Below are 15,987 nucleotides of genomic sequence, written 5' to 3'. Positions count from 1 at the left end.
GCTCGTGCCTACCGCCAAGCACCTTGGCGGTAGGGTTGTGCAGGCTACCACCAGCCCGGTTGGCGGCAGCGATGTTTTCTACCGCCAAAGTCCCTGGCGGTAGGCTGTTAGACCCTATCGTTATGGACTCTGACGGTAGCAAAAGAATTAGATCTTGAAAAAAATCAAACTAGGATCAAATCTTGAATAGGTTTAAAAAAAGTCAAAACACGAAATTTAGCCTCCAGTTCAGCCAAAGCGTGTTGCAACCTGGAATATGGAGGCAGCGATCGGATATGCGCGTATAGCAAAGTCCGTGCGCGTGACCAGCACGTCTGAATCGCACTCCCCACGATCACAGATCCACACCTACCGTCCTCGGCGGAGACGCGCTGCGTTCTGTAGGTTCGAACCTGTCCACTTCCCTTGGCCACCGGCGTCATGGTCAGTGGATTCTCCGACGTGCGAGTTAAGTACACCGATCGCTTCGGATCACAAAACTGGATCAGATAATCCGGAAAATACGACATACTAGTAAAGTGTGTACGACAGCTGCACGTAGAAGAATGTGCGGGGAAATGAATCTTTCAGTGGAGCACCGAGAAAACTGAGAAGTCAAAGGCAGATAGTACAACAATGGCGACAGGCGCTTCGTGGAGCTAGAGATAGGGATATAACCACATGGTAGCATGCCGGTACGCGTTTTTTCTCTTCCTGGCAGCCGAGAGCATGTACGCACGCAGCCGTCCAACTTGCGTAGGCATACGGGTATAGTACGACGTATGGCCTCGCTCGCCGGGCAGTCAAAATGGAAAATGGATGCATTAAAACACCCACCGCCAACCTTCCCGCCGCACCTTCCTTTGCTTTCTGGATCTCTTCCGTCCCCGATGGATCATCGATGAATTAATTTAAGAACCCCAAAAGGATCTTCCGTCCTCGCGAGTCAACCACTGCAACTGTCCGTGTCTCTTACGTACTCCGAGCTGGAGCCCCGAGTGGACAAGTAAACAATGAACGCGGCGTTGACTCCTGAGGACACGTCGGGAAAGTTGGCCTAATGGCACGTCTCGCCGAATTAGGCCTTGTACAACGGGAGGTGTTTAGAGAGATTTTTAAAAAAATAAACCGAGTTTTTCCAAAACACCGGTGCCTATTTCTACATAAGTAACACTTAGTTAAGTGTCTACCTCGTACAAATAAACACCGGTGTTTAAAAAAAACTAATTTATTTCTCTAAGCATCTTCCTAAGCATCTCCAATTATACAAGGCCTTAGAGGCACTGTAGCAGGCTTAAAGCCAGCCAGCGAAAGGAGAAGGCAAAAGCCGATGATTTCCTCCCTCGTCTCGTCGTGCGATTTTTCTGCATGTGATTGCCAACTGGGCAGCTAGTGCCGCTTTAGTTGGGTTTGGGTGCTCGCCACGCACGGCAGGCACCTCGTGGAGATCCATCTCACAATTCTTTCTTTACTCCTGGGCTGGCCACACCATGTGTCGCCCCGATCCCTCTTTGCAGCGGAAAATCCTTGTGAAACCAGCTCTTGTTTACACGGCACGACTGGATCGAGTGCTATTTCTTTGCATCAGTGCTCGGTTTGTTTGTTCAATCAAGCATAGTAGTACGAGACATGATCCTGGATGGGTCAATGGATGGGTCAAATCCAACAGAGGCTTCCTTACTGCTTTACTCTAGCGCCAACGTGGACATGTCTCATTAGGCTTATCCTCTATAATGGGCACTTATGTTGCTTTCAAACTACGGCCTACCGGTGTGTGCCATCACTAGTGTATTCCGGGCAACGACAATCTTGAATCATTAGCATGATGGAGCGTGTTCCCTGGGTGATAATAAGCCATGAGCAAATGCACATGTGTTCATGCAAGTTCTACTAGTACGTACTACTAGGAAGTGTAGTATACTATGGATAAACTATAACCAAGTCCATCTTTGGGAAATTGGTACCCCGATTAGAATAGGTTTTGCGATTTGGAATCGTTTGATATCCCCATGTGTGTGCAAATTCTGAGAAGATTTGACAGAGATGCATAGGGGTATGGCCATGGATATGCATGCCGGTTGCATGAAGTTGGAAGATCATCAGCACACAACTCCTTTGCTTCACATCTCTTGTGAGTCAAGACCAATTCCAATGATTTGCGCACACGATCGACCATATAATTTTCTGTCAACAATCTCCATTTGCTTCTGTCAAAACTCTCTACCAATGTACTGTACATATTATTTTTCTTCTTCTCTCGACCAATCAATTCTTGTGTTTCTCTATCAAAACTTACATTAAAAAACAAAATAATAAACATGAAAGAAAAGAAAAAAAGGAATTATCCCCTGTTCCGAGCTTGCAAGCCGTTCGTTTAGCTTGGTCAGAACGGCATGATGTGGGCGGTCTTGGAATCGTATCCGGCGAGGCAGCTCTTGGCGTTCACCTTGTAAATCTTGAGCAGCTCCAGCGCCATCTGCCTCGCCGCCGCCGAGCACCCGCTCTGCAGCAGCAGGATCAGCCTCGTCAGCCCGCCCTCCGACGCCGCTGCGGCCTCCGCGGCCCTGCGGTCCTTGTACTTGTGGCACACCGCCCAGAGCACGGCCACCGCGGCCTCCGCGCCGTCGCGCCCGGACTTCATCATCTTGTCGAGCACGGCGGGAACCGTCTGCTCCGCGTCCTTGCACAGCGCCGCCCGGCCCTCGGCGCAGCCCACAGCGGACTCGAGGATCCGGAGGGCTTTCGCTGACGAGCTAGGCTCCGTCGTGGCCTGGAGCGCGCGCGCCGCGGCCGGGACAGCGCCGAGGCGCACCATGTCCGCGCGCGCCGCGCGCCGCGACCCTGCGATGGCCGCAAGGCAGCTGAGACCGGTGTCCATGGCCTTCTTGTCAAGGCCGCCCTTCTCGTCGACGGGCCCGACGAGCCGTACCAGCTCGGCAACCAGCTCGGACGATTCGGCCACAGCCACCTTCGCCTCGGCGCCGGCATTGGCGAGCAAGAACTCCACGAGCCTCGCCGCGTCAATTCTGGCCTCCAAGCCGCTCCCGCCCCGCAGGACGCGGGCCAGCGACGCCGCCGATGCCGCCGCGTCCACGGCGAGGCCGGCGGCTACCCGCCTCTTGTTCGCGTCCTCGATGCCATCCAGCGCCACGATCGCGGCGAGAACCCGCACGGCCGCCTCCGCACCCGCGACGCTTATTTGCTCACCCTTCCGTCTAAGCACGGACGCGACGGTCTCCGCGGCGGAGCCGGCGCCCACGAGCGCGTTCTTCTCGAACTCGTCGACGTCGTCGTCGGAGAGATAGGCCGCGAGCTCGCGGAGCGCGGCGGAGGGGTCGGCGCCGGAGGAGGCGACCTGGAGGACGAGCGCCGCGGGGGAGGGGCCGGCAAAGAACGCCGCCGATCCGGCGACGGGGGAGCAGGAGGCGGCGGAGGCGGACCAGTGGGAGATGAGGCTGCGGAGGGTGAGGTTGGGCGTGAGGTCCGTGGACGGGAGCGGGAGCATGGTGGCCGGGCAGGTGGTGTTGCCGGAGTCGAGCCACCGCTGGATGGAGGCGCGGTCGTAGGTGACGCCGGTGCAGAGGCTGACCGGCGAGCGCATGACGTCGAGCGAGATCGGGCAGCGGAAGAAGCTGGGGATCTTGACCTCCAGCCCCTGGTGCTGGGGCGGGAGCCTCATGCCGGTGGTGGTCTTCTCCTTCCTCACCATGGCGAGCTGCGCTGCTCCGTTCTTGCGGGGAGGTAGAAGCGGCAGCAGTGGGGAGAGAGGCTGCGGGGAGGTGGGGTTGTGGTATATGAACGAGCCGAGGTGGTGGTGGACTGGTGTTTGCGCCGAGCCCCCTGGTCTTCCGTGCTCGTGCAGAACGCTCCCTGCCCGACTCGGGTTTTTCCAAGGGAGCTTCACGTCTGCAAACCTTTTATGGAAAATATTCAAGCAACCGCTGGAATACGTAGTGCGCGCCCTGCTTGGTTCCTATCCGTATAGGACCACGGATCGTGAGGAATCCGCGTGTCCCCACGTATTGTAAAAGCCTGCAATAATTAGAGATTATTGCCTTATATCAGAAAATTGTATGGTATTTTTACAAAAGAAAATTGTATGGTATTTTTACAGGATTAATTTCTTTCTTCCATTTTTTGCGAAGGATTAATTACTTTCTCAAATCAGAGGGTGTAGTTGTTTTTTTCCTAAAATCTTTTTTTTGAGAATCCATCTTTCCTGAAATATGGGTTCAAAGAATCATCGTCAAATCCTACACTACTTGTATTTTGGCCGTGAAAAATGCACCAACCATGTTTCTTCTTTTTTTTTTTGAAAAAACTTGCCATTTTATTCAATGTTTAAAGTTCCTTCAAACACAATCTCTGAGCTAGCACACTCGGAAGATACATGGAGCCAAGTTTTACATAAAGATTTCAAGCAACCCTTCCTAGGTAGGACGCGCGCGGCATTATATACAGAACGTCACATCCAAGCAACCCTAAACCCCGGAAATGATCCAAGTAATACTTTTATCTCCTCCATCAGTTGCCCATTGCCCGAGAAGTCCTTCACTTCATTCATGAGCTTCCTCGCCACCACTTGTGAATCCGTTCCGAGAATGATCCTCTAAACATTTGATTCCTTCGCCAGCGAAAGGGCTCTTTGGCATGCTATCAGCTTCGCCAGCTTCTGCATCGTGAGTAGAAGGGGAAAAATAACAGCATCCCGTCAAGAACTCGCCATGGTTGTCCCTGAGAACAACTCCTCCTCCCCCACACCGTTCACCTTTGATAGAGCGTCGTGTGAGTTTGCTTTGACCAACCCCTCCTCCGGCTTCTTCCAACTTTCGTGTCATGTCGTCTCCCTATGACGAACATCCACCTCGTTGGCAGTCTTCCACTCCTCAGCAAGAACTAGAACTCGATCACGGATAATTCTAGGATCCTCAATCCGGTTTGATTCCCGCGCCGCATTGCGATCCATCCAAAAGCTCATACCAGCCATGTTTCTAAAGTTTCATATTAACACAACGATGAATATAATCAGATAACATGATAAGGTTATTGAACTGCATTTTCCTAAAAAAAAGATTACTGAACTGCATTCTCGGTTTCTCACACAGCTCCCCACCATTTTCTCTAAATAGTTGTACACAAAATTTGCAATCCTGTTATGATTATCTCCTCGTCACCAAATAACACATATGTCCAAATGTCGGTGAAGCAGTTTCTATCACCTCCTCGAGACGTTTTAGGATGTGTCTATCGTGAGGCTCTTAAGCCAACCGAAAGGCATATGGGATATGCCGGATTTGCTTTATCAGCGGCGGATAGGGTGTTTCCGCTGGTTTTGGGGGCGATTCCAGCATAGTTGATAGGATGTAGCACAATGTCTGCTAGTTGTTTTCTTGACGCGTCTATGTCTAGTAGCGCGGATAAGCGGTGGTATCAGTTTTCGAGCGGTTCCATTTTACAAGGCAGGGCTCCGGGCAGTTGCTTGGAGAAAAAAAAACTCATGCAGGGTGCACCCTACAAAGCTGGCATGTGATTTCTGCTTCTGTGTGGTGCTTATCTGCATATTGGGATTGCATTAGGGAGTGTGTGGAACACAGGAAAAAGGAGGCATTCAAAGGCGGAGTGGGATGAGTCAAAGGAAGAAATGAGAGGTGACGTGCAGCGCGGGGTGGTGGGTCGCTTTCCCCGGCTGCTTTCTCCTTTCTATTTTTTCTTTCTTTCTTTTCTGCCTCTCGCACTCTGGTTTCCGATGGGAAAATGGAAGCGCCTCTGTCTCGGAATCATTCTGGACTAAGCTGCCGGATTTTGTTCCCCGCCTAGTCAATAGTCAATGGTCAAAGACGTCGCCATCTCCGCCATCGGGACGAACCGAAAATCCACACTGGCGGTGGTGTCGACCGCGCGGCTTCTTTGCCTCCTTTCGCGTCCACCCATCGGCCCTGTCGCTGCCGGCGTGTCGACCGACGCGTGACAAGTGCCGACGTCTTGTTGTATTCTTACGGATTGCCGCGGGAGATTTGTAAATAAATTCGGTGATATTGCGCCACCGGCAAGACTCCGGAGTAATACTACACGTACAAACGAGTTATAAACTTTTATAAAGAAGGTTAATTTGATTGGTCAATAGGTGCGGAGGCGGCCCACCCCTACTGAAAATCAGTGGGGAAAGCAAGTTTGTAATTGGTTACTAGATGAAAAAAATTCTAGTCAGCGTGTAATTGCGTGTAACTCTTTGTATGTTTAGGACTCCTTTGATTTGAAGGAATTTCATAGGAATTCTAGAGGATAGAATTTTTATAGGGTTTTTTTTTCTTTTAGAGCCCTTTGGTTCATAGAAATAGATTCCTACTTCTACATAGAATTGGTTCCTATCCTTCACATTTCATAGAAAAATAAAAATGAGCCTAGACTCAATGGAAAAATTCCTTTAGTGTCAACTAAATGACATCTCATTTTCTATTCCTACTCATAGGATTTGAGATACATACCATCTCATTTCCTACAAAATTCCTATTCTTACGATAATCCTATCCTATGAACCAAAAGAGCCCGTAGCATTATTGAAAAGTTAAGCTCGTACGGGTGAATATTTATGCTTAGAAAAAAACCTCGTCTAGATGTGTGTGTGTGTGTGTTTTTTTCAGAAACCTCGTCTAGTAGATGTTTTTTTGCAGCAAACCTTGGCTAGATGATTTTTTTTGCGGGAAAGCTTGTCGATGTTAGAAACACAAAAACAAATAAATGGACACAAACCTCGTTTAGATGTTAGAAAATAATACGCGCCTCCATTGTTCGGTAGTGGTTGATTTGATTTATTCAATTTGATTCTAAATTCGTTTGTACTACTACCTCTGTAACTTCACGCAAGACGCATCTTACATTAAGTTACAGAGGTTGTACAATTTAAATTTTAGTTATAAAGTACTATAAATTGTTGTATGAGATGATCATATAAATTGTTGTGACGTGATATGTATATATCTTGCAAATCTTTATGTCTCCCTTCTTAACTTGATCGTAGATGAAATTGAAGAGTCTTTTGATGTGTTTGGTTCTCTTGTGAAATCTAGATTCTTTTGCCAAGGCAATTGCACCATTATTGGCACAAAAGATTTTCACTAGACCCGATGCACTAGGTATTACGTCTAGATTGGATATGAACTCCTTCATCCAGACTCGTTGATTTGTTGCTTCCGAAGCAGCTATGTATTCCGCTTCAAACGTAGATCCCGCCATGACGCTCTGTTTAGAACTGCACCAACTGACAGCTCCACCATTCGATAAAAATACATACCCGGTTTGTGACTTAGAGTCATCCGGATTAGTGTCAAAGCTTGCATCAACGTAACCATTTACGATGAGCTCTTTGTCACCTCCATAAACGAGAAACATATCCTTAGTCCTTTTCAGGTATTTCAGGATGTTCTTGACCGCTGTCCAGTGATCCACTCCTAGATTACTTTGGTACCTCCCTCCCAAACTAATAGTAAGGCACACATCAGGTCTGGTACATAGCATTGCATACATGATAGAACCTATGGCTGAGGCATAGGGAATGACTTTCATTTTCTCTTTATCTTCTTCAGCGATCGGGCATTGAGTCTGACTCAACTTCACACCTTGTAACACAAGCAAGAACCTTTTCTTTGCTTGATCCATTTTGAACTTTTTCAAAACTTTATCAAGGTATGTGCTTTGTGAAAGTCCAATTAAGCGTCTTGATCTATCTCTATAGATCTCGATGCCAATATGTAAGCAGCTTCATCGAGGTCTTTCATTGAAAAATTCTTATTCAAGTATCCTTTTATGCTATTCAGAAATTCAGTATCATTTCCGATCAACACTATGTCACCCACATATAATATCAGAAATGCTACGGAACTCCCACTCACTTTCTTATAAATACAGGCTTCTCCAAAAGTCTGTATAAAATCATATGCTTTGATCACACTATCAAAGCGTATATTCCAGCTCCGAGATGCTTGCACCAATCCATAAATGGATCGCTGGAGCTTGCACACTTTGTTAGCACCTTTTGGATCGACAAAATCTTCTGGTTGCGTCATATATAACTCTTCTTTAAGATATCCATTAAGGAGTGCAATTTTGACATCCATTTGCCAAATTTCATAATCATAAAATGCGATAATTGCTAACATGATTCAGACAGACTTAAGCATCGCTACGGGTGAGAAGGTCTCATCGTAGTCAACTCCTTGAACTTGTCGAAAACCTTTCGCAACAAGTCGAGCTTTGTAGACAGTAATATTACCGTCAGCGTCAGTTTTCTTCTTGAAGATCCATTTATTCACTATGGCTTGCGGATCATCAGGCAAGTCAACCAAAGTCAACACTTTGTTCTCATACATGGATCCCATCTCAGATTTCATGCCCTCAAGCCATTTTGCAGAATCTGGGCTCATCACCACTTCCTCATAGTTCGTAGGTTCATCATGGTCAAGTAACATGACCTCCAGAATAGGATTCCCGTACCACTCTGGTGCGGATCTTACTCTGGTTGACCTACAAGGTTCGGTAGTAACTTTATCAGAAGTTTCATGATCATCATAATTAGCTTCCTCACTAATTGGTGTAGGAATCACTTGAACTGATTTCTGTGATGAACTACTTTCCAATAAGGGAGAAGGTACAGTTACCTCATCAAGTTCTACTTTCTTCCCACTCACTTCTTTCGAGAGAAACTTCTTCTCTAGGAAGAATCCATTCTTAGCAACGAATATCTTGCCTTCGGATCTGTGATAGAAGGTGTAATCAACAGTCTCCTTTAGGTATCCTATGAAGACACGTTTCTCCGATTTGGGTTCGAGCTTACCAGGTTGAAGCTTTTTCACATAAGCATCGCAGCCCCAAACTTTAAGAAACGATAACTTGAGTTTCTTGCCAAACCACAGTTCATATGGTGTCGTCTCAATGGATTTTGATGGTGCCCTATTTAACATGAATGCAGCCATCTCTAAAGTATAACCCCAAAACGATAGCGGTAAATCAATAAGAGACATCATAGAGCGCACCATATCTAATAAAGTGCAGTTACGACATTCGAACACACCATTACGCGGTGATGTTCCAGGTGGCGTGAGTTGCGAAACTATTCTGCATTGTTTCAAATGAAGACCAAACTCATAACTCAAATATTCACCTCCATGATGAGATCGTAGAAACTTAATTTTCTTGTTACGAAGATTTTCCACTTCACTCTGAAATTCTTTGAACTTTTCAAATGTTTCAGACTTATGTTTCATCAAGTAGACATACCCATATCTGCTGAAATCATCTGTGAAGGTCAGAAAATAACGATACCCGCCACGAGCATCAACACTCATTAGACCGCATACATCAGTATGTATTATTTCCAATAAGTCTGTTGCTCATTCCATTGTTTCGGAGAACGGAGTCTTAGTCATCTTGCCCATGAGGCATGGTTCCCAAGCATCAAGTGATTCATAATCAAGTGATTCCAAAAGCCCATTAGCATGGAGTTTCTTCATGCGCTTTACACCAATATGACCTAAACGGCAGTGCCATAAATAAGTTGCACTATTATTATTAAACTTATATCTTTTGGCTTCAATACTATGAATATGTGTGTCACTACTATCGAGATTCTATAAAAATAGACCACTCATCAAGGGTGCATGACCATAAAAGGTATTACTCATATAAATAGAACAACCATTATTCTTTGATTTAAATGAATAACCGTCTCGCATCAAACAAGATCTAGATATAATGTTCATACTTAACGCTGGCACCAAATAACAATTATTCAGGTCTAATACTAATCCCGAAGGTAGATGTAGAGGTAGCGTGCCGACGGTGATCACATCGACTTTGGAACCATTTCCTATGCACATTGTCACCTCGTCCTTAGTCAATCTTCGCTTAATCCGTAGCCCCTGTTTCGAGTTGCAAATATTAGCAACAGAACCAGTATCAAATACCCAGGCGCTACTGTGAGCATTAGTAAGGTACACATCAATAACATGTATATCAAATATACCTTTCACTTTGCCATCCTTCTTATCCGCCAAATACTTGGGGCAGTTCCGCTTCCAGTGACCAGTCCCTTTGTAGTAGAAGCACTCAGTCTCAGTCTTAGGTCCAGACTTGGGCTTCTTCACTTGAGCAGCAACTTGCTTGTCGTTCTTCTTGAAGTTCCCCTTCTTCCTTTTGCCTTTTTTCTTGAAACTAGTGGTCTTGTTAACCATCAACACTTGATGCTCCTTCTTGATTTCTACCTTCGCAGTTTTTAGCATCGCGAAGAGCTCGGGAATTGTCTTATCCATCCCTCTGAATGTTGTATGAGATTTGCAAGATACATACATGTATAACTCCTTCATAAGTTATACATGTTCCTATGTGATGATCTCATACAACATTCAGATCCGTATGTATTTTGCAAATCTCTATGTCTCCCTCCTTGACTTCATCGCGGATGGAATTGAAGCGTCTCTTGATGTGCTTGGTTATCTTGTGAAATTTGGATTCATTTTCCAAGGCAATTGCACCAGTGTTGTCACAAAAGATTTTCATTGGACCCGATGCACTAGGTATGACACCTAGATCGGATATGAACTCCTTCATCCAGACTCCTTCATTTGCTGCTTCCGAAGCAGCTATGTTCTCCGCTTCACACGTAGATCCCGCCACGACGCTCTGCCTGGAACTGCACCAACTGATAGCTCCACCATTTAATAAAAACACGTATCCAGTTTGTGACTTAGAGTCATCCGGATCAGTGTCAAAGCTTGCATCGACGTAACCGTTTAGGACGAGCTCTTTGTCACCTCCATATACGAGAAACATATCCTTAGTCCTTTTCAGGTATTTCAGGATGTTCTTGACCGTTGTCCAGTGATCCACTCTTGGATTACTTTGGTACCTCCCTGCTAAACTAATAGCAAGGCACACATCAGGTCTGGTACACAACATTCCATACATGATAGAACCTATGGCTGAAGCATAGGGAATGACTTTCATTTTCTCTCTATCTTCTGAAGTGGTCGGGCATTGAGTCTGACTCAACTTCACACCTTGTAACACAGGCAAGAACCCTTTCTTTGCCTGATCCATTTTGAACTTCTTCAAAACTTTATCATGGTATGTGCTTTGTTAAAGTCCAATTAGGCGTCTTGATCTATCTCTATAGATCTTGATGCCCAATATATAAGCAGCTTTACTGAGCTCTTTCATTGATTTTTTTTTCAAGTATCCTTTTATGCTATTCAAAAATTCGGTATCATTTCCCATCAACAATATGTCATCTATATATAATATCAGAAATTCTACATAGCTCCCACTCACTTTCTTGTAAATACATACTTCTCCAAATGTCTGTATAAAACCATATGCTTTGATCACACTATCAAAGCGTATATTCAAACTCCGAGAGGCTTGCACCAGTCCGTAAATGGATCGCTGGAGCTTGCACACTTGTTAGCACCTTTTGGATCGACAAAACCTTCTCGTTGCATCATATACAACTCTTCTTTAAGATATCCATTAAGGAATGCAGTTTTGACATCCATTTGCCAAATTTCATAATCATAAAACGTAACACCCCGTATGTAATATGCCATATTTGTATTCCAACTCTTGCCATTTCCGGCACTAAGTTATGATATTTCCTCGTTGTCGGGTTTTTGTCTTCATGTGCTTTTGTCTTTGTCATGCATCTCGTATCATGTCATCATGTGCATCGCATTTGCATACATGTTCGTCTCATGCATCTGAGCATTTTCCCCGTTGTCCGTTTTGCATTCCGGCGCTCCTATGTCCTCCGGTGTCCCTTTCTACCTCTTTTCGTGTGTGGGTGTTAAACGTTCTTGGATTGGACCGAGGCTTGTCATGCGGCCTTGGTTTACTACCGGTAGACCACCTGTCAAGTTTCGTGCCATTTGGACTTCGTTTAATACTCCAACGGTTAACCGAGGGACCGAAAAAGCCTCGTGTGTGTTGCAGCCCAACACCCCTCCGAAGTGGCCCAAAACCCACCTAAACCCCTTCCATCATTTAGGTCGTTCGACCACGATCGCGTGGCCGCAAACCGTGCTCAATTTGGAGCCTCCTAGCTCCTCCTACATATAAATATAGACCTCCCTCAAAATTTTCGGGTCATTTCACCCCTAACCTAGCTCCCCGCTCCTCTCCGCTGCCGGACACGTCCGGTCCGGCCGGACAAAGCCGCCGCCGCCCGCGTCCAACCCGGTTGCGACACGTGTCCCCGCCGGATCCTCTCTCTCCTCCGGCCTGCGAAGCCCGCACCGGGCCCCCGCGAGCCTGTCCCGCCGCCGCCACCGCATGGGCGCCACCGCCCGCGGTCGCCCGACCGCACCGACGCCGCGCCCGCCGCCCGCTAGCTCGCCGGCGACTGCCGCTCCGCCGCGCGCCCCGCCTTCCTCCTCCGACACCGGCCGGCCTCGTCCCCGACTCCGGTCTCTTCCTCTCCGGCGACGCCCCGCGAAGCTCCGGCCGGCTACAGTGTTTTCCGGCGACCTCGAAGTCCGTGCCCCGGCCAGATCCAGATCTAGATTCAAACTCAGTTGACTTTCCCTCCTAACCCTAGAATTTTATGCATATTTCATCGCATTGTATCTCTACAATCGTGGCTCCGTTTTGGGCGTGTAGCATGTCAAATTGTTCGTCTCGACGAGTAATTCATTTCATCTCATTGCATCATGTTCATTTGAGCTCATCTTGATGCCCTAAATGCTATTGCAAGAGTGCTAGTTTCTGTTAGTTTCAGTTTATTATCAGTAATTGGACATTTGTCATTTTTGCCATGATTGATGTGTGCCTCCTATGAATTTGAGCCCTACATGAGTTTTGAGGTATGACATACCATCTTTACAAGGGTGTAAGCCATGTATTTTTTGTTGGGGAACGTTGCAGAAAACAAAAAAAATTCCTACGTTTCACCAAGATCAATCTATGGAGTCTACTAGCAACGAGAGGAGAGTGCATCTACATACCCTTGTAGATCGCGAGCGAAAGCGTTCAAGAGAACGGGGATGATGGAGTCGTACTCGCCGTGATCCAAATCACCGATGACCAAGTACAGAACGGACGGCACCTCCGCGTTCAACACACGTACGAAGCGGATGACGTCTCCTCCTTCTTGATCCAGCAAGGGGGAAGGAGAGGTTGATGAAGATCCAGCAGCACGACGGCGTGGTGGTGGATGCAGCAGTGATCGCAGCAGGGCTTCGCCGAGCTTCTGCGAGAGGGAGAGGTGTAGCAGGGGAGAGGGAGGCACCAAGACTTTTCAGGTGCGGCTGCCCTCCCCCCTTTATATAGGCCCCTTGGGGGGGCGCCGGCCCTAGGAGATGGGATCTCCTTGGGGGGGCGGCGGCCAAGGGGGAGGCTTACCCCCCAAGGCAAGTGGAGGCGCCCCCCACCCTAGGGTTTCCAACCCTAGGTGCAGGGGGCCCAAAGGGGGGCGCACCAGCCCACTATGGGCTGGTTCCCCTCCCCACTTCAGCCCATGGGGCCCTCCGGGATGGGTGGCCCCACCCGGTGGACCCTCGGGACCCATCCGGTGGTCCCGGTACAATATCGGTGACCCCGAATCTTTCCCGATGGCCGAAACTACACTTCCTATATATAATTCTTCACCTCCGGACCATTCCGGAACTCCTCGTGACGTTCGGGATCTTATCCGGGACTCTGAACAACTTTCGGGTTGCTGCATACTAATATCTCTACAACCCTAGCATCACCGAACCTTAAGTGTGTAGACCCTACGGGTTCGGGAGACAAGCAAACATGACCGAGACGACTCTCCGGTCAATAACCAACAGCGGGATCTGGATACCCATGTTGGCTCCCACATGCTCCTCGATGATCTCATCGTATGAACCACGATGTCGAGGACTTAATCAATCCCGTATTCAATTCCCTTTGTCAATCGGTACGTTACTTGCCCGAGACTCGATCGTCGGTATCCCAATACCTTGTTCAGTCTCGTTACCGGCAAGTCACTTTACTCGTACCGTAATGCATGATCCTGTGATAAACCACTTGATCACATTGAGCTCATTATGATGATGCATTACCGAGTGGGCCCAGAGATACCTCTCCATCATACGGAATGACAAATCCCAGTCTCGATTCGTGCCAACCCAACAGACACTTTCGGAGACACCTATAATGTACCTTTATAGTCACCCAGTTACGTTGTGACGTTTGGCACACCCAAAGCACTCCTACGGTATCCGGGAGTTGCACAATCTCATGGTCTAAGGAAATGATACTTGACATTCAGAAAAGCTACAGCAAACGAACTACACGATCTTTGAGCTAAGCTTAGGATTGGGTCTTGTCCATCACATCATTCTCCTAATGATGTGATCCCGTTATCAATGACATCCCCATGTCCATAGCCAGGAAACCATGACTATCTGTTGATCAACGAGCTAGTCAACTAGAGGCTCACTAGGGACACATTGTGGTCTATGTATTCACACATGTATTACGATTTCCGGATAATACAATTATAGCATGAATAATAGACAATTACCATGAACAAGGAAATATAATAATCATTTTATTATTGCCTCTAGGGCATATTTCCAACAGTCTCCCACTTGCACTAGAGTCAATCATCTAGTTACATTGTGATGAATTGAACACCCATGGAATTCTGGTGTTGATCATGTTTTGCTCTAGGGAGAGGTTTAGTCAACGGATCTGCTACATTCAGGTCCGTATGTACTTTACAAATTTCTATGTCTCCATTTTGAACACTTTCACGAATGGAGTTGAAGCGACGCTTGATATGCCTGGTCTTCCTGTGAAACCTGGGCTCCTTGGCAAGGGCAATAGCTCTAGTGTTGTCACAGAAGAGAGTCATCGGCCCCGACGCATTGGGTATGACTCCTAGGTCGGTAATGAACTCCTTCACCCAGACTGCTTCGTGTGCTACCTCCGAGGCTGCCATGTACTCCGCTTCACATGTAGATCCCGCCACTACGCTTTGCTTGCAACTGCACCAGCTTACTGCCCCACCATTTAAAATATACACGTATCCGGTTTGTGACTTAGAGTCATCCAGATCTGTGTCGAAGCTAGCATCGACGTAACCCTTTACGACGAGCTCTTCGTCACCTCCATAAACGAGAAACATTTCCTTGGTCCTTTTCAGGTACTTCAGGATATTCTTGACCGCTGTCCAGTGTTCCATGCCGGGATTACTTTGGTACCTTGCTACCAAACTCACGGCAAGGTTTACATCAGGTCTGGTACACAGCATAGCATACATGATAGACCCTATGGCCGAGGCATAGGGGACGGCACTCATCTTTTCTCTATCTTCTGCCGTGGTCGGGCATTGAGCCATGCTCAATCTCGTACCTTGCAATACATGCAAGAACCCCTTCTTTGACTGATCCATTTTGAACTTCTTCAATATCTTGTCAAGGTATGTACTCTGTGAAAGACCAATGAGGCGTCTCGATCTATCTCTATAGATCTTGATGCCTAATATATAAGCAGCTTCTCCAAGGTCCTTCATTGAAAAACACTTGTTTAAATAGGCCTTTATGCTTTCCAAGAATTCTATATCATTTCCCATCAACAGTATGTCATCCACATACAATATGAGAAATGCTACAGAGCTCCCACTCACTTTCTTGTAAATGCAGGCTTCTCCATAAGTCTGCATAAACCCAAACGCTTTGATCATCTCATCAAAGCGAATGTTCCAACTCCGAGATGCTTGCACCAGCCCATAAATCGAGCATTGGAGCTTGCACACCTTGTCAGCATTCTTAGGATCGACAAAACCTTCCGGCTGCATCATATACAATTCTTCCTTAAGGAAACCATTAAGGAATGCCGTTTTGACGTCCATTTGCCATATCTCATAATCATAGAATGCGGCAATTGCTAACATGATTCGAACGGACTTCAGCTTTGCTACGGGTGAGAAAGTCTCATCGTAGTCAACCCCTTGAACTTGTCGATAACCCTTAGCGACAAGCCGAGCTTTAT

The 15,987-nt window shown here is 47.1% G+C and overlaps 1 protein-coding gene across 1 annotated transcript; it reads right to left on the bottom strand.

The window, feature by feature from the left end:
- Positions 1–2,149: 2,149 nt before the first annotated feature.
- LOC125538200 (U-box domain-containing protein 27-like) lies at positions 2,150–3,795 on the bottom strand. Its single transcript, XM_048701481.1, has one exon. The coding sequence runs from the start codon at positions 3,686–3,688 to the stop codon at positions 2,363–2,365; it is 1,326 nt and encodes a 441-aa protein (XP_048557438.1). The 5' UTR covers positions 3,689–3,795; the 3' UTR covers positions 2,150–2,362.
- Positions 3,796–15,987: the final 12,192 nt, after the last annotated feature.

This window comes from Triticum urartu, chromosome 2 (genome assembly GCF_003073215.2).
Source record: "Triticum urartu cultivar G1812 chromosome 2, Tu2.1, whole genome shotgun sequence".
NCBI classification, from domain to species: Eukaryota; Viridiplantae; Streptophyta; class Magnoliopsida; order Poales; family Poaceae; genus Triticum; species Triticum urartu.
This window is presented reverse-complemented; position numbering and strand designations above follow the sequence as displayed.